This window comes from Medicago truncatula, chromosome 6 (genome assembly GCF_003473485.1).
Source record: "Medicago truncatula cultivar Jemalong A17 chromosome 6, MtrunA17r5.0-ANR, whole genome shotgun sequence".
Taxonomy (NCBI): domain Eukaryota; kingdom Viridiplantae; phylum Streptophyta; class Magnoliopsida; order Fabales; family Fabaceae; genus Medicago; species Medicago truncatula.
The window spans coordinates 14,094,651-14,114,155 of record NC_053047.1 but is presented as its reverse complement, the minus strand read 5'-3'; the positions used below and the strand labels follow the sequence as shown (position 1 = coordinate 14,114,155).

At 30.7% G+C, this 19,505-nt stretch overlaps 3 protein-coding genes across 3 annotated transcripts; 1 reads left to right on the top strand and 2 right to left on the bottom strand.

The window, feature by feature from the left end:
* Positions 1-6,085: 6,085 nt before the first annotated feature.
* On the top strand, positions 6,086-8,634 carry LOC25496191 (UDP-glycosyltransferase 74G1). The gene is made up of 2 exons (XM_013596464.3): positions 6,086-6,812; positions 7,610-8,634. Exons 1-2 carry the CDS (start codon positions 6,159-6,161, stop codon positions 8,339-8,341), a joined length of 1,386 nt encoding a protein of 461 aa, XP_013451918.1. The 5' UTR covers positions 6,086-6,158; the 3' UTR covers positions 8,342-8,634.
* Positions 8,635-8,710: 76 nt separating this feature from the next.
* LOC25496190 (mogroside IE synthase) lies at positions 8,711-10,930 on the bottom strand. The gene is made up of 2 exons (XM_013596463.3): positions 10,215-10,930; positions 8,711-9,568 (listed from the first exon to the last, which is right to left on the bottom strand). The coding sequence occupies exons 1-2, from the start codon at positions 10,902-10,904 to the stop codon at positions 8,849-8,851; spliced, it is 1,410 nt and encodes a 469-aa protein (XP_013451917.2). The 5' UTR covers positions 10,905-10,930; the 3' UTR covers positions 8,711-8,848.
* Positions 10,931-14,701: 3,771 nt separating this feature from the next.
* LOC25496189 (UDP-glycosyltransferase 74G1) lies at positions 14,702-17,416 on the bottom strand. The gene is made up of 2 exons (XM_013596462.3): positions 16,679-17,416; positions 14,702-15,684 (listed from the first exon to the last, which is right to left on the bottom strand). Exons 1-2 carry the CDS (start codon positions 17,327-17,329, stop codon positions 14,965-14,967), a joined length of 1,371 nt encoding a protein of 456 aa, XP_013451916.2. The 5' UTR covers positions 17,330-17,416; the 3' UTR covers positions 14,702-14,964.
* Positions 17,417-19,505: the final 2,089 nt, after the last annotated feature.

Below are 19,505 nucleotides of genomic sequence, written 5' to 3'. Positions count from 1 at the left end.
ATGACAAAGTGACACGTGTCACTATGACATTGGCTTTGGGATTTTTTTTAAAAAATATTTTTTTTTCTAAAAAAAAAAACTCAGACCCAATGACAAGGTGACATGTGTGCAGGAGTTAACTTTCTTTTTAAACCCTAACGGAAACCTAACAGAAGGGACCAAAATGAGACTAAAAAAAAACTTAAGATACTCAAACTATCTTTTTTTTAGTTAAGGGACCAAAACGATACCAATTAAATAGTTAAGGGACCAAAAGAGCATTTAAGCTTATATATATATATAGAGAGAGAGAGAGGGTGGGGATATTTTGACTCCAAGAGTAAGTGTAACATCTTACTCCAAATCTTGACCTTTAATTCTAATATTGGTTAATGGTTTAGGTTAATTGATATGATAGGCTTTAATTCAATTTTCTATTGTAGTATTTTTTTTGAAGGAATTTTCTATTGTAGTATTAAAAGACATTTATTGTTTTGTTATTTCGTAGTGATAAAAAAATTATTTCATCTAAAATTAAACTTGAGGTAGCTAAATATATATTATTAGGGGTAGCTAAATATAAAAATATACCTACTTACTAAGAAAAATATTTTTTTTTGGGGTAGCAAGGGCTACCCCTCCCTTGTACTACCATCCGCCCTGTATGTTGGGAAGGAATCCTATTTCTGAACAAAATAGAGAAATGCCTATTGTTGGTGGAACTGGTGTTTTTAGATTTGCTAGAGGGTTTGCTATTGCAAATCATGTTGATTCTATTTCTACACCTGAACATTTTGTTGTTGAGTATAATATTACTGTTTCTCATCCCTTTTCATTGCATGATTTTTCTTCTTCTTCCATTGTTTTTTTTTGTTTCACGCTAAAATATTTTTTGAGTCTTAAATTAAAATCCTTTCTTTGAAATAAAATTTTTAAGATTCACTCATTCTATTCCTTCAAAAAAATTGCATAAGAAAAAAATATTTGCATATATTTTTTTACGCTAAAAGAATTTTTTTCTTCTTTTTTCTTCTCCCTTTACTTTTTTAACGCTAAAAAAATTCCATATTTATTCGTTATCCCGTTACTATTTTTTATACGACTTTTTTTTTTTTATTTCTTCATTATAGTCCTGATCTTTTCTTATGTTTTTTCGTAAATACACATTTTTGTACTAATCTGTCACGAAAAAAAAGACGATAGAGGAAGTAACCCTAGTCTTTTCTTATATCTAATTCATTTACAATAATTGCATAAAAAAATAAATAAATTTGTGTATTTTCTTATATACATAACGACAAATTAAAATAATCATCTCCATCGTAATTAATTTTTGTTGTCACTTACATACATAGGGGATGATGTTATTTGAGAAAGAGCTCAAGAATTCAACATAACATAAAGAAGAAAAAAAACACGTGAATCCAACATAACATAACATAACATAACATAACAAGGGCTAAAAATTCAAAAACAAATTCGCAAAAATTCCAACATCGTAAAGAGGGTATATTTGGGCACACATTATGCCACTCAAATGCTTTGTAAATCACCATGTTGTGGATCCAAGCATGGTCATAAACCTGCATTTGAACATAAGTAAAATTAGTTATTTTAATCATTAATTTAAATTAAATAATAAAGACAACATGTACAAATGTAAGAACACTTACCTACAAATGCATTAATCATGTTGAATTTTTATTTCAAGGAAAGGATTTTAATTTAACCCTAAAAAAATATTTTTGCGTGAAACAAAAAAAAACAATGGAAGAAGAAAAAAATCATGCAATTAAAAGACATTTATTGTTTTTTTATTTTGTAGTGATAAGTGTTAACTACAATAGAAAATGAAATTAAAGCATATCATATCAATTAATCTAAGTCATTAACCAATATTAAAATTAAAGGTCAAAATTTGGAGTAAGATATTACACTTACTCTTGGAGTCAAAATATCCCCACCCATATATATATATATATATATATATATATTCTAGTTCACTGTTAACCTTATTGACTAGTCCAGTCAACTCTTTCTAGAGTGTTTTAAATTTCTAACCTAAAATGGACTTCATCCTAAAAAAAAAAAAAAAAAAAAAAATTTCATTTAATATCATCTTTTGACTTATAATAAATTCAATATATATAGCTATTTATTTATTAATAATATATTTGTAGTTTAATATGATGGTCAACATTGTCCACGTATGCTTATTTTTAGGATAATGATCAACATTTGTGTATAAATAATCCCTTTTTGTTTCAACACATTATATGCAGAGTTTGTTCTTTGTTTGAAAAATAAATTGTTTAGCTGAAATGGAAGGTTCTTTAAAATTGGCATTGATGTTTGTTGTCTTTTTTGTTGCTATTGCTTTGAGCCTTGTGGGAAACACATATGCCACACGACAAGGAGTAAGTGTTGATGACTACGCACCTGTGCCTTCTTGCTACATACTATGCGCTTTTAACAAGCAATGTTGCCCCCCTTCTTTAGTACCCTAAATTTCTTTCATCTTTATATAGGTTACAATAATAATATAGAGTTGGCGAAAAACCTGTATCACATGTAATAATTGAATTATATAAATGAATAAAATATTATTATTCATTTTATTTTCTGTTATTTGAATTTTGATACAATATATGTACTTATTTATGTGCATGACCGAAGATATCACACTCTAATTTTCTGTACCTTGATCAATGTAAAACATTGAGATCAAGTTTAATTATCTTAAGTTTGATGACTAAGTTGATTGATTAGAAGTGTTTAAAAAGTTGTCTTTTTATCAACGGAGTGCCGTGAAGAAGCGACAAATGATGCTAGTGATGAGGTGGGTAGATTGGATGTGAGAGTTTTGACAACTTATTATGTTCATACCGTAACAGTTGTTGTGGTATTTGGTGGTTGATTTCTATGAACGATCACAAAATAGAGATTTTATTTATTGTTATATTTTTATAATGGTTTCACTTTACGGTTTTTTATTATGTTCATTACGGTTTTATTAAGTATCAAATTGAGTATATAGTTTATTTTCGTGTCATTATTCATAAAAAAAAATGTTGGATTATATATACGTTTATGTAATTTTTCTAATGTGAAGTATATATTCTGCGAGACTATGTCGATTAATTCCTTGAATAATATGTGAATTAAATGAACAAAAAAGATTTAAGTTCGATCTATAAAATATTGAACCATGAGTGGTGTCTCGGTACATGACAAAGAAAAAAACCATAAATCTCAAAGATAAAATACAATATACTTTTACAGTTATCATTCTTCTAGGACGCTGGCGAAACTCAAACCCGAGAACTCTATTATCATAATGTACATATGCATCTGCTATTCAACCTAAGACTCTAAACTAATAGACAATAAACTTCAAATCACTCCAACTTTCCTCAGATGTCGTATCTTTCACAGATAGATAGAGACTTTTATTCAATATATGAATGGCCCACAGACTAGCTTCATACTAGAATCTCTTTGGTACATCTCTACCAGAGAACATGCTTCTCACTATGTTCATCATTGTTTTCTTCTTTAATTTTGAGATTCCATTCAAACATGGAGATTAAGTTTTCTTTTAAACCATGCAAGCTCCAAAATTCATTAAAGAATATATAACTGAATTCACCACCACTATTAGTTATGCGACACTGAGTTTGACATCTTGACTCTTTTTTAACAAGATCTTTGAACTTTATGAGTACACCAAATGCATATGACTTAGGTTGGTTGGTTGTGTTGGCTTGGGACTTAGGAGTTTACTCATCCTTAAGGTATGATATTCGATTCACTCCGGTGAGAATTTAGGTGGCCTATTTCAACTTCTTAAAAAAATGACAAAATTAAAATTATACCGCAATTTGGAGAGCTCAAGCATAAGTGAAATTTATATACCAACTACATTACTCCTCAACAAAAGGTGGGTAGTCTACTCATGTTGAGTTGACACAAATCAAAATCATTCATTTATTTTGTGAATTACTGATGTAAGAATTAGAGAGCTAAAGCAGAAGTGAAATTTATAAGTGAGATTTATATACCAACTATACATTACCCTTCAACAAAAGGTGGATAATCTAGTAATGCTGAATTAACACCAATCAAAATTATTTGTTCATTTTGTAAATTACTGATGTAACAAACATCTAAGAACAGGTATATGTGGAGGAAAATCCTATTAAATTGCATAGGACCATTCAGCCACCAGAGAGGATCTGAGTCGTCCAAATATCACCGATGATCATAAAATTGAGACAATATATACACCCAAATAAATAATGACGAAAACAAAGGTACCAATTGAGTTTGTTTTGATATGTATCCATCATCCAATTGTCATGTCTTATTTTCATAGAAATTCATTGCATAATAAATTCAAATGTTAATATAATTATGTATTTATTTATTTGTTAATTAGTTTAATGGTTAGAAATTCACCTTTTTAAAATAATTAAGTAGAGTGTCCGGACATTCAGAAACGGCACATCATCTCTTCCTTTGTTGTGCTATTTATGACAGTGTCTGGTATCATGTTCGAACTTGGCTTGGTATAGATTTTGTTGCTTCTAATATTCTTCGACATCACTATATTCAGTTTTCTTATATGGTGGGTATGTCGCGTTCTTCACACATTTTCTTCAAAGTTATATGGCTTATTTAGAAGGAAATGAATAATAGTATTTTTAAAAATATGGCTTCAGACCCGTCAGTTCTCATTGATAAGGTAAAGCTTAATTCCTTCTTGTGGATGAAATCAAAACAGGTGTCATTCAGTTACAGTTTTCATGAATGGTGGAAACATCCGCTCGTGTGTATGGGTGTCCACTTGTAATTATTTTCGTTGTTTTGTTTATGATGCCCCCAATTATCTGGCATCAGTGACACAGTAACTTTTTGGGTGCTTTTATCTTTGCACACCTTGTGTGGGATGAGGTCTCATTGTTTTTAATATATCTCATTTTGGCTTGTTAAAAACAAAATAGAGGGTCTGGGGTTCGAATCCTGGTTCCTGCATATAATATGCAATATCTCTATCAATTGAGCTAAACTTTATAGGAACAACATTCTTTTTTTTTTTTAATATTTACTAGGGAAAAGACGGGCACTCACGTGCCCGTCTTGCCACTCTTTTTGTTGCGCTAACATTTGAAAATTATAAATGATGTTTTTTTTATGAAAATTTTAATTTTGATTAAAATTAAAAAAAAATTGCTTTCGGATTATAATAAATCAAACTAATCATAATTTACTATTTTAATGAAACCAACAATATAACAAAAAAATATAGTCTAAATTCTTATTTATTTTTAATAAAACCAACAACAATATTTATTATAGAAAAAGTTTTTTTTAAGGGTATAATTGGAATAATGAAAAAGTAAGTATATATACACTCATCTAGTTTGTTACATTTTTTAAATAATAAAGAAAAAAAAATATTTTTTTAATGACACCAATAACAATCTTTATTATAGAAAAAAAAATTGTTTAAAAGTATAATTGAAATAATGAAATAGTAAGTATATACACACTCATCTAGTTTGTTACATCTTTTAAATGATAAAAAAAAAAAAAAAAAACTAGAAGTTTGTTTTTGTTACATATTTATTTTAATATTTAAATTTATTCTTATCTATTTGTTACCTATATTATTTGTATTGAAAATTGAGGACATTATTAAAAAGAGAAAAAATCAACCCAAAAAAGTGAAAACAAAAACCAACCCAAAAGAGATATAGAGGATGGTATATATAGTACATAATATAGATATAGTACTCATATCCAACTAAATTACAAAGTATCTAAAAAGTTACCTTAAAAAAATTCTTTAACATTAATCTACTATTACTATTTCAGATGCTCTTTATAAAAAGAAGAGAAAAACACAGGAAAAAGATAGGTAGAGATCATTTTTCATACATTACTTATGTACACCCCATGTGTTAGAGATATTTTAGTAATTTTATATCATATCATCACCCGTTTTCATCTCTTCTTTCAATGTTTTTACCACGTATCACAAATGTGTATGGTGTAAAAGGGTGCATGTCATCTAAGATGGTTTATGTATAAGAGCTCAAAACACAGATGGTGTATTTGATTGAATTCTCTAAAAAGCAAACACAGAAAACAGAACTCAACACAGAAAAGACTAAGAAATGGAGAAAGAAATAAAAAACCAAATACCTCACTGTTTAATCATTCCATATCCAACACAAGGTCACATAAACCCAATGCTTCAATTCTCAAAACGTTTACTCCAAAAAGGACTAAAAGTCACACTAGTAAACACCATATCATCTTCCAAAACCTTCAAAACCATAAACCTAAACACTTCCATCGAATTCGAAACCATCTCAGATGGTTTCGACGATGGTGGTCTAACCGCCGCAAAAAACATCGAGACATACATAGAAACCTTTCGTCGAACCGGATCACAAACTCTAACTCAACTTCTTCACAAGTTAACAAAATCAAACAACTCTATAGATTGTGTTATTCATGATGCTTTCTTGCCTTGGGTGGTTGATGTAGCTAAAGAATTTGAACTATATGTTGCTGTTTTTTTAACTCAAGCTTGTTGTGTTAATAGTATAAATTTTCATGCTTTTAAGGGATGGTTGGATTTACCTTTGTTGGAGAAAGAAATTGTGTTACCTGGATTGCCTAAGCTTGAAGCTGCTGATTTGCCTTCTTTTTTGTATAAATATGGAACTCATCCTGGTTACTTTGATATTTTGACTAACCAATTTTCAATGATTGATCAAGTTGATTGGGTTCTTGCTAATACTTTTTATGAATTGGAGCCAGAGGTATGTCACTCATACAATGTTTAATTATTATTTTTTATTTTTTTTTTGTGTTTACTGATCATTGTAGAAGAAAGAGATTATGTTAATTTTGAGTTCACTTGCAGATTGCAACATAAATAAAACTTGAGTAAATAATACCAACGACGGTTGAGTCTAGCGGAAGAGGTTAGACTCCTACAGTTTGGCAAACTAATGTTCGAATCCTGGTTGTAGAAGTGTCCAAATTTAGTACCCGACAATGCCTCAAATAGGATAACCTCCAATAGAGTAAACTCATGGGAAACATAATTTTTTTTTGTTGAAAGATGGTTATAATCTGGGATTAAACTCTTGTATTAATCTAAGTGCATTAATCAATATATAGTGTCAAACCATTTGGTTATACAAGATTATACATTGCAGATGTGTCGCAATTTTACAATGTTTTAAAAATCGAACTGAACATCAATTCGGCTAGACCACCAAGTCATTATATAATGACTTTAAACCGGAGCGAAACCAGAATTGATATGCTAAAATAATCAAAGCATACAGTTCCGATTCACAGTTTAGCCAGTTGAGCCATCCTTTTCGATCTGGCTTTTAAAACACTGTAATTTTTGATATCATCTAAAATTGCGATTAAAGGAGGCACCAATCGCCGTACCCGATACATAAAAATATTTGATGTCAAACTCTAAATTTTGATAACATAGTATTTTCATTTATAAAAAAATGCCCTTAATTTTAGTTGAATGTTTTTATTAGTATTTGTTTAGATATTGATGATTGAAATGTGAATGAGATTTGATTTATAGGTTGTAGATTGGCTTAAGAAGATTTGGTCATTGAAGACAATAGGACCATGTGTTCCATCCATGTTTTTAGACAGAAGGATCCAAGATGACAATGACTATGGTATTAACATCTTTAATCCAAATTCTGAATCTTGCATCAAATGGTTAGATGATAAACCAAAAGGTTCAGTTGTGTATGTATCGTTCGGAAGCAGGTCAAGTCTTAGTGAAGACCAAACTGAGGAAATAGCTTATGGTTTGAAAAACTGTGGCAGATTTTTTATATGGGTTGTTAGAGAATCTGAAAAAAGTAAAATTCCGAAGGGATTTTCGGAAACATTAGAGAAAGGTTTGATAGTGACATGGTGTCAACAACTAGAAGTGTTTGCACATGAAGCTGTTGGATGTTTTGTAACACATTGTGGTTGGAATTCAACATTGGAAGCTTTGAGTTTAGGAGTTCCGATGATTGCGATGCCAATTTGGACTGATCAAATTACAAATGCAAAGTTTATTGTTGATGTATGGAAAATTGCTGTTAAAGGTGTTGGTGATGAGAAAGGGGTGGTTAGAAGAGAAAGTATTGAAGATTGTATAAGGGAAATAATGGAGACAGAAAAGGGAAATGAATTGAAAAATAATGCTATCAAATGGAAGAATGTGTCGAAGAAATCAGTTGATGAGGGTGGAAGTTCTGATAAGAATATTGTTGAGTTTGTGAATGAATTGATGCTCAGAAGGAAGAAGTTCTAGTAAAGATAGTGTACATGTTTCTTCAAATTATGATATGCTATGTCATATATAACATTGATGCTTTAGATGGAAGGAGCAGCTGATGTCTGACATGACACTTATATACCTGTCGTTACCCTTGGTCATTCCATTTTGTCAAGTTACTATCGGTGTCGACATGTTAGTGTTAGTATTATGTTTGAGTTTAGGAGTTACTATCTATGTCTGTTAGAAATAAATGTTGCTGGCTATGTCTGTTAACATGAAACGAAGGTTGAATTTTGAAGTTAAGGAAATAATTTTATGGTATGAAATATGTAAAACGCCTGCGACTGTGAGTCTGATCTAGACAGTAAAAAAAAAATTGTATGTCTTGTGAAAACTGCACGATTTGAGGTCGCGAAAAAACAGATTGCCTTTTATCATAACTATTATAAAAGTCACATATAGATTGTTGTGATCTGTTACAGTTTTACACTGATAGTGCATTAAATCAGCTTATTTAGGAAGTAGCTTTTATAGTACATCTCAATATTGAGTCAAAGCAGCCACAAATTCTTCTATATTCTTATCAGATCTTCCACCCTCATCAACAGAACTCTTAGCCAAATTCTTCCATTTCAAAGCATTTTTCTTAATTTCATTTCCTTTTTCAGTCTCAATTATTTCCTTTATACAATTCTTAATTGTTTCACTTCTAACAATCTCTTTCTCATCAGCAACAGCTCTAACTCCCATTTTCCACACATCAGCAATAAACTTTGCATTCGTAGCTTGATCGGTCCAAAGCGGCATTGCAATCAATGGTACACCAATGCTCAAAGCTTCCAACGTCGAGTTCCAACCACAGTGTGTCACAAAACATGCCACAGCTTCATGTGTTAACACTTCTAATTGTGGACACCATGTCACTATTAAACCATTCTTCGATGTTTCTTCAAACCCTTTTGGAAGCTTAACTTGTTCAGATTCTCTAACAACCCATAAGAAATATTTTTCACTATCGTTTAATCCCAAAGCTAGTTCTTCTATTTGCTCTTCACTAAGACGAGCATTGCTCCCAAATGAGACGTACACAACAGACCGTTTTGGTTTCTCGTTCAGCCATTTGATGCTAGATTCTGTATTTGGATCTGAAACGCTAACACCATATTCTTTGTCATCTTTGATTCTTTTATCCAAATGCGAAGATGGCACTGATGGTCCGATTGTCTTTAATGGCCAAATCTTACTCAACCAATCCACCACCTAAATCAAATTCATTTAAGATTATATTCATAATCAATAAAAATAGAAGACTACCAAGAAATTAAAAACCGTCCGCGGTGGTTAGAAATCAAAGAGTGTCATTGTTCCAAACCAAATTCCCCAGAAAGATAGTGTGCTGATACTTATGACGCTTCGTATAAAAGAAACATATTCAATTGATTGAGAAAGTTTATGAAAAGAAATATATGATACTCTATATAAAGAACTTGTGAAGCCTGTAATCTGTGAAGCACGGATACTTGAAATTTCAAACCGTATGGTCCTCGATACATATCGACACGTCGTATCGTGTCCATGCTTCATAGTAAGTGGATAACTTTTCTCAACCATAAAAAAATATATACCTAAGGAAGTTGAACTTATGGAGGATTAACTTATAACTATTTATTAACAACCACTAACAAAGGGAGTTGTAATTAACTCACTAATCAATCATCTAATACTATATTTCTGTTGGTTGCTGCTGTACAATTACATTTGAAGCCATGTTAGTAGCAACTCTTCGCAATATTAAAGATCTTATCGCAGAATAAAACCTTGCCAAAATTACATTCCAATAGATAAGCAAAACTGAACATATTAAAGTATAGAATGACATTTCAGTTATTTTATTTAAGCGACATACCTCTGGTTCGAGTTCATAGAATGTGTTTGCAAGAATCCAATCTGCTTTACCAATGTTGGAAAATTGATTCACAACTACGTCAAATATAATTGGATAGGATCCATATTTATACAAGAAAGAAGGCAAATCCCCTTGAGCAAGTTTTGGCAATCCAGGTAACAAATACTCAGATTGTGAAATTGGCAATTCAATCAACTTCTGATGAGTATGAAAGTATATGCTATTAACAGAACAAGATTGAGTGAAAAATGGAACACCAAGTAGCCCAAAATTCTTGGCAACATCAAGAGCCCAAGGCATAAATGCATCAAAGATAACGCAATTTGGTGGGGTTTTTGAGCTAGAAAGCTTATGAAGAAGCTCACATAGAGTTTGTGATCCAACTCTCCAGAAGGTCTGTATGTAAACGTCAAAGCTCTTTGCCGATTCATACCCTCCGTCATCGTAGCCATCTGAGATGCTCTCAACTTCAATATTTGAAGAAAGATTTTTGTTTTTGATAGTCTTCCAATATGAATAAACAGTTATCAATGTAACCTTTACTCCTTTCTCTATCAAACGCTTTGAGAATTGAATCATAGGATTCATATGTCCTTGTGCTGGATAAGGTAAGATCAGACAGTGAGCTACATGGTTTTTCCTCTCCTTTTCCATCTCTCTTATTTTCTTCTTATTCCTAATAAAATACATCTATGTACTTTAGTTACATATACATATACATCCACAAAACAAACAATTGCGCTTGGACACAGTGGCTCTGGTTAGTAAAAAATAGCGGATAATTGATAAGTTAGTTTATAGCGGATGACTTATAAGTTAATTTATAGTTGATAGTAGATAAGTTAGCTGATAGAATTGTAGTATTTGATAAAATTAGTGGTTGAAGTAGTTAATAAATATGAAATGACATAAAGAAATGTATATTTAATTAATAGTTAGTTTTTCAAGTAATATTACATTGGTATTATAACCAATATGGTCTAAACATTTGTTTATCAGTGGGGCAATCATCACCTCATAAGTCAGTTTTGTGTGGTTGTATTAGAACCAACGATGATTTCCATTACAAGATGGTATTAGAGCTTGTCGAATTCAAGGGTCACTTATCTATCCACGCACTAAGCCCAAAATGAGTGTTGGAGTGACGGGGTGTATTGGGAAAAACTCAAGTCTCACATCGGATAGATAAAAGATGATAAATTATAAGTTACTTGAATTAGTTTTATCAAAAATCACTGTAAGCTCATAATATTACAATTTTCTAGAGCAAAGCTATGACTAACAATAGTGACACAATGCATTATTCAATGTATAATGTGGATTACAAAATTTCTGAATGAGATTCATTACCTTGGTTTTGCTGAGTTTCTGTTATGTTCACTGCATAATCATAAATTGATTTCCTAAGCTTGAAGCTGCGGATTTGTCATTTTGTTTGTATAAATTTGAAACTAATCTAAAATACTTTGACATTCTTTGAAATCAATTTTTAACCACTGATATAGCAGATTGGGTTTTTGCCGGTACATTCTATGAATCCGAGCCATAGGTAAGTCACTTTATACAAATATTTAATTTATTATTTTTTGGATTAAATATATTTTTTGATCCCTATAAATATACCAACTTTTTATTTTAATTCCTCTAAACTTTTCCTTCAACCTTTAGTCCTATAAAATTTTCAATCACTACTTTTGGTGCCTCTTTTAAAATAAACTTATGTAGAATTCATACTTTTAAATAAAATTTTGCAGAAAAATTTATAATATTATAAGAATCTCTCCCTAAAAAAACTAGAATTTTTTAACATAACATAAATTTAATATGAATTTTTACATTTGTTACGGTTAAAAATTCATATTAAATTTGTGTTTTTTTAAAAAATTCCTACTTTTTTTGTGAATTTTTTTTACAATATTCTATACATTTCTGCACAATTTCATTAAAAAATACAAAAAATAACTTAAAAATAAAGACTAAAAGTAGTGACTGAAATTTTGTAGTGACTAGAAGTTGAAGGAAAATTTCAGAGGGACTAAAACGAAAAGTTGATATATTTATAAGGATCAAAAATATATTTAACCCTTTTTTTTCCTAATACATACCTAAGTAAAACTTACTAAGGACTGAGGTAGCAATTGGGTTACATAGAATTGGTGATATTAGCGACATTGACTAATCACAATGTCACAATCCTTATAAGAGAGATAAAGAAAAAACAAAACCACTTGTCACATTGTGATTGACTAATGTCATAAATTCTATGTCACCCAAACATCAGAGTAAATCTTCCATGGTCACAATTCATTAGACCAAAGATGGAAATAGATCCCTCGTAGTTATTGTATCACGAGTAACTCCTATCCACCGATCGATCAAAAAGAAGTGGCTGAGATGAAAGTGTATGAAAACTAGTCAAACAAAGCTAGACTATAATATCACTTTTGTAAGACCGAGATCAACTACTGTCTAACACTGTATGAAGCGGCTACTGCAAGTGATTGGATTTGGTCACAACCTTTAGGCACACACTTGTAAAATGGGAAAAGTATAAAAAGAAACAATTTAAATAATATATACTTTTATAACAATAATTAAATGATACATAGTTTTATCTTATATGTGTGCTAAAATGATTATTATTTGTGGTTGTGACGAAACAATTACTACCTCCGTTCCTAATTATAAGATCCTTTTGAAAAAAAATTTGTCCCTTTTTATAAGACTTATTTTCTATTTCCAACTACATTAATTATTTCTTTACATACATGCCCCTATTTATTATACATCTTTTTCTTGAATCAGCAATAAATATAATGATGAAAACATAAGCCAACCCTCTTTCTTAAAAGATAAAATTGTAAAAACAATAGTAATTACAAACACATTTAATATAAATATTCATTATCTTAATTCCTCTTATTTTTTTAAAAGAACCTTATAATTAGGGACGAAGGTAGTATAAGTTACTATCAGAGATTAAATTTATATATTATCCAAACATTATGGAACACTAATGGCAAAATTACACCTGTCATCCCTCTACTTAAATTCAAATTTCTGACACGGAACCGATACATGCAGTTGTCTATGTTTATATTTGTGCTTCATCCTATGTTTAGCTATTAAGAGTAAATGTTGTTGGCTTTTAAGAGGTAACATGAAATCAAGGTTGTAGTTAAGGTGAGAATTCAATGATGTTAAAGAAAAGAAAAAAAAGAACACGATGTTATAGGTAGGCCCTTTCTTATTGTATGTATACCTCAGCCTCATCTTTTGTGTGGGGCGGCTGTTGTTTTGTTTTGTTGGCCGGCTCTTTGTCGTTTTTAGTAGGTTTTTTTTGGTGTTGTTTGTGTCTTTGAGGCGATCTTTTGATACCATTTTTGATAATTTTTGACAATTTTTATGATAACTTTCTTTCTCATACTTAGATTATTTTTTTACTTTTTTTCTCTATTGCTTTGATTTTTGTGTCAATACCTCATTTCCTTTATAAAATTTTAGTTGTCGTAAAAATTGTCACATATATGGATGTTCAAATAACACAACTCCTGCTTATATACGGTTGTATTCCGTTTTTTCCATCCGTGGATATTTTGTGCCTTATACAAACCTGTAGAGAATAAACTTAGCCGATTCAAAAAAAAAAATTAATTCTCAAATTTGTGTCATTTTCTATATCATCATATGTTGTGGACAAAGTAAACAATGTTAAAAATACGTCTATGACTGCGATCTAGACCGCTATATAAAAAAATTATGTCTTCTGACAACTACACGATTTGAGGCCGCATCTATCTCAGCACCATAAGATCACAGTGACCGTGATAATTATGAAGTACGAATACGGACACTAGACTTGACATGGACACTGATACATCAACACCGCTAATAATTTGATAAAATCATACAATTTCGTGTAATTATACGTGTTGGTGTGGAACACCACGGCAAATATCTAAAATTGTTTTTAAAACAGTATGTTTTAAGTAGTTGCTGCTCTTTTATAACATCTTGTATATCAGTTGTGTAAAATTGTCTAGTTCAAGAACCAAAATGAGAAAGTCCTTTTACATGTTCAACATTCTATGATAACTCCACAGCAAATTAACTATTGTACGGAACAATGGGTCCCAAGAAGTACGGACACAGACACAATATCAGACACGACATAGACACCGACACAGATAATAATTTGAGAAAATAACAAATTTCAATGTAATCATAGGTATCGTGTCGGACACTGACGTGTGTCCCACATCGGGACACACCCCTAATCGGAGGAGTGTATGTATACCAACAAAGTTTACTAGAAAAGTTTATAAGGAGGTACGTAAAAAAGAGTGATACTATCGGATCTAGAATCAAAATGTAGCCTAAGTATGTTTATTATAATACGATGATAAGCTTCCAATTTATTTTTCAATTAAGTTATTTGTTTATAAAAGAATCATAATATAATAAGCTCAATTGACTACATTAATATGTAGTTTGGCTGCATAACAATTACTATATTTAACTAATAAGATTATTCAACTTGTTTGACAAGGAATTAATGTTGCTACTACAGAAAAACACATGGATTGTAAGACAGATGATTCAACCCTACCAAATGACAATCTTAAACTTATTATATTCACATCACATATGCATAAAGGAAAGAAAAAAGTGAAATGAAAGGATACACCAATAATTCAGAAGGCATAAACTAGGAATCATCACACACCAATTTTGTCAATTTTAATGCATCTCAACATTGAGCCAAAGCAGCCACAAATTCTTCAATATTTTTATCAGATCTTCCACCCTCATCAACAGAACTCTTAGCCAAATTCTTCCATTTCAAAGCATTTTTCTTAATTTCATTTCCCTTTTCAGTCTCAATAATTTCCTTTATACAATTTTTAATTGTTTCACTTCTAACAATCTCTTTCTCATCAGCAACAGCTCTTACTCCCATTTTCCAAACATCAGCAATAAGCTTTGCATTCGTAACTTGATCGGTCCAAAGCGGCATTGCAATCAGTGGAACACCGATGCTCAAAGCTTCCAACGTCGAGTTCCAACCACAATGTGTCACAAAACAACCTAAAGCTTCATGTGTTAACACTAGTAGTTGTGGACACCATGTCACTATTAAACCTTTCTTTGATGATTCCACAAACCCTTTTGGAAGCTTACTTTGATCACATTCTCTAACAACCCATAAGAAATAACTTTCACTATCTTTTAATCCTAAAGCTAGTTCTTGTGTTTGCTCTTCACTAAGACCGGCCATGCTACCAAATGAAGCATACACAACTGAACCTTTAGGCTTATCATTCAGCCATTTGATGCAAAATTCTGTATTGGGATCTGAAAGGCTAACACCATATTCTTTGTCATCTTTGAGTCTTTTGTCCAATAACATAGATGGCACTGATGGTCCTATTGTCTTTAATGGCCATATTTTCACTAACCAATCAACCACCTAAATCAAATTCAGATTTAAATCATCAACAGAAAATAAAGACAGTAGGACCATTCGCATTTGATTGCGATTCTCAACAATATTTAAGACAATAATTAAGATCGTGATGCGACATGATTTAAAACATTGTACCTTTACATTCTAATAGGTAAAAACAAGTGAACAAGTGTGTTTAGTTCTGCGGTGACAAAAACTGATTTTGAATGAATTCACTTAGGAAAATTGAATTCACTTCGTAAAACTGATTTTGAATGCGAAGTTGTTTATGTTTTGATAAGTTGTTTAGGTGAAAGTGATCTCAACAATAAATTTGAGTGTGAAAATCATATTTGGAGACAGAAGCTACAAGTCCTATCTTCAAGTTAGAATCAATCATGAAGGCAAATTCTATTCTACTCGAGAACATCTAAACATGTGAGAAACAACTCTACACTTCCATAATCAATTTTGTCTAATTCAATAGTGAAATCAAACGTACACGTAAAAGTAAGTTTAACTACAAAATTTAAGGCTAATAGTCAATTTTAGAGACAAAAGTTTCTAATTATAACGTATCATTAGAATCAATTCGGAATGACAAATCAATTCTAGTTTAGAAAATTCAAACATCATAATAAATTCTACAACTCAACGTAAATGTAAGTAGAATAATAAATTTGAATGTAAAAATCATATTTAGAGACAAAAACTTCAAGTCTTAACTTCGAGTTATATTCAATCATAGAGGCAAAGTCTATTCTACTTGAGAATATATAAACACTAAACATGTTAAAAGCAACTCTACACTTCCATAATCAATTTTGTGTTGTTCAATAGTGAAATCAAACATACATGTAAAAGTGAATTTAAGGCTTAAAGTCAATTCTAGGGATAAAAGTTTCAAATTCTACGGTGACATTAGAATCAATTCAAACATATCAAAATAAATTCTGCAGCTTAATAATACAGAAAATTAAAGTAAAGAAAGAAATTTTGCAGTTTTAATGTAACGTACCTCTGGTTCGAGTTCATAAATCGAGTTTGCAAGAATCCAATCAGCTTTACCAATATTCGCAAATTGATTGACAACTATGTCAAAGTATCCCGGATAGGATCCATATTTATACAAGAAAGAAGGCAAATCCCCTGGAGCAAGTTTTGGCAATCCAGGTAACAAATACTCAGATTGTGTAAGTGGCAACTCTATCAACTTCTCATGAGTATGATAGTATACACTATTAACAGAACAAGATTGAGTAAAAAAAGCAACACCAACTAATCCAAAACTCTTTCCAACATCAAGAACCCAAGGTAGAAATGCATCAAAGATAACACAATTTGGAGGGTTTTCTGAGCTTGAAAGTTTATGAAGAAGCTCTGAGAGAGTTTGTGATCCAACTTTCCAGAAGGTTTCTTTGTAATCTTCTAAGCTTTCTGCTGCTAAAAGGCCTCCTTCGTCGTAGCCGTCGGAGATGCTTTCGACATCAATAGAAGTGAGATTTTTGTTGCTGATTACTTTCCAGAAAGATGTAACTGTTATTAGTGTTATCTTTACTCCTTTCTCTATTAAACGTTTTGAGAATTGAATCATAGGGTTCATGTGGCCTTGTGCTGGATAAGGTAAGATGAGACAGTGAGGTGCATGGTTTTTCTTTTCACTTTCCATCTTACTCTCTCTATCTTCCTCTGGATTTTCTTTGGCTACAACTGAATTTATATACACTCACACACACAATAAGCAATTGAACTTCTAGATAGTACTTTACTGTGACGGGCCTGGTGGTATTGGTTTTGGATCTGAGAATGTACTCATCATCAAAATTTTAGGTTCAATTATTTATATGTCAATTTAGGTGGGTTAACCTAACTTCTTAAAAAAAAATATTCTATCATGGTACTAGAGTCTATCTATTTCAAATATGTTGTGTCACCTATTATTAGGTCATAATTGGGACATTACAAACCAATTGTTGTGTGTTAAGAGTCTTAATGTCACCGCCAGGAGTTGGCTTGATGGTGTATGTTTGGATCCTAAGAGCATCATTATAGTAAGGAAATTTGACAATTTGGCATTGTTGAATTTATAAATAATTATAAAATTAAATTATGATTTTGAAAGGATGTTATATATTAATATAAAATACAATTGTGAGGTATATGGTGGGATTTTGTGGGATCCACTTTAAAGTTTTAGTAGAGTGGTATGAATATTTAGAAAATGGTTAATTAAGTATATGATCTCTATAAATATTCAGAATTTTGTTTTTAATCCCTACAAAATAAAATCACAGTTTTTAATTCCTGAAAAATTTTCCATCAACATTTTTTAGTCCCTATAAAAATTTTCATCATCAATTTTAATCCCTGTAAAAAAAATTCATCAACATTTTTTGTCCCTAAAATATTTGAGGAAAATTTTACAGGGACTAAAAAGTGTGATTTTATTTTGTAGGTACTAAAAATAAAACTATGAATATTTATAGGGACTAAAAACTTAATAAATCCTTTAGAAAATATAGTTGAGTGTTTTAAATAATTGAAAAGTATAAAATAATATAATGTATTATGTGGGACCCATTTATACCACCGGCGTCAGTGGGATTGGTATACATAGTAGTCTGTTCTTTGGAGCGGATATCCAATATAAAATGAAAACAATGTTAGTGTTTTTATAAGTGACGACAATATTTATCTTACAAGTCAATTTTAGAGTTAAGTTACACTCAATTCAAAATTCTAATTACTGATGATGGACATATATTCAGATTTGAATTTTTTTACACGGCTACCGACCGTTTGATCTTAACTACCAATATCATCTAATTTGTGTGTAAAATAATTATACATTATACTAATTAAATTCATTTTGTTAACACTCTTAACTATATTTTTTTTATCAAAACTAAGTAATGCTTTTTTTTTTTTTCTTAAGAAAAAATAGTGTTATTTTTTTTTCTTAAGAAAAAGTAGTGTTATTCTCAAACACAAATAGTGCACCTTACAAAATACTTTCGTCCTTCCCTTTAAAAAATAAATATTCTCATAACGGTGAAAGTGACCAGTAACGTAAGCAATTATATCATCAAAGATATTTCCAAATTATTTTGTCCAAGGATCACGACAAGGCTTGTCAGGATTTTTAGTTTTTTTATGTCCATTTATTTAATCTTGCGTTCCACGAGAAAAGAAGTGTTGTCCAAGTTAAACATCGGTTGAAGAGGTAGGCTAAGAAAATTCAGACAGTGATTCTCTAATTCTTTTAAGACATTATGTTGAAAGAGGAATGCTTGAGAGTGTTAAGTATAAGGAATTGATCCAAAAAAATTATTGATTAAAAAAATGTTATTCAACTGATTTTTTTTCCATATATCAATTTTTTTTTAAACCAACATCTCTGCACATGACTGTGAAGACTAATCCTTCAAACATTGTGGGAATCAAATAGACGGCAACCTTACCCTAAGAGTTTTAACGCTGCTGTATGTCTAAAATTGGACTCGAATTCATGACTTTGGTTAAGCTAAAAGAGACTCATTCCATCTAATGTAATGGATACCATTTTTAGAAAGAAAAACATATATTAATTAAAAAGGTTATGTAGATGCTAACAATTTGACTATCAAATCAAATTATGATCGAGGGTATGAAGTTTTAGAGTTTAAAGAATGTATTCCTTAATTTAAGTCATGCATTAACATTGATAAGATGGACTCTAGTGTTTTTTGGGTAAGATTCATATGAATACAAGTAGAATTTTGATACCTAATATAAGAAGGCATCAGGTCTTTAAATTCTACTCTTAAAAAAAAAAAAAAATCTTTAAATTCTAACCACAAAAAAGT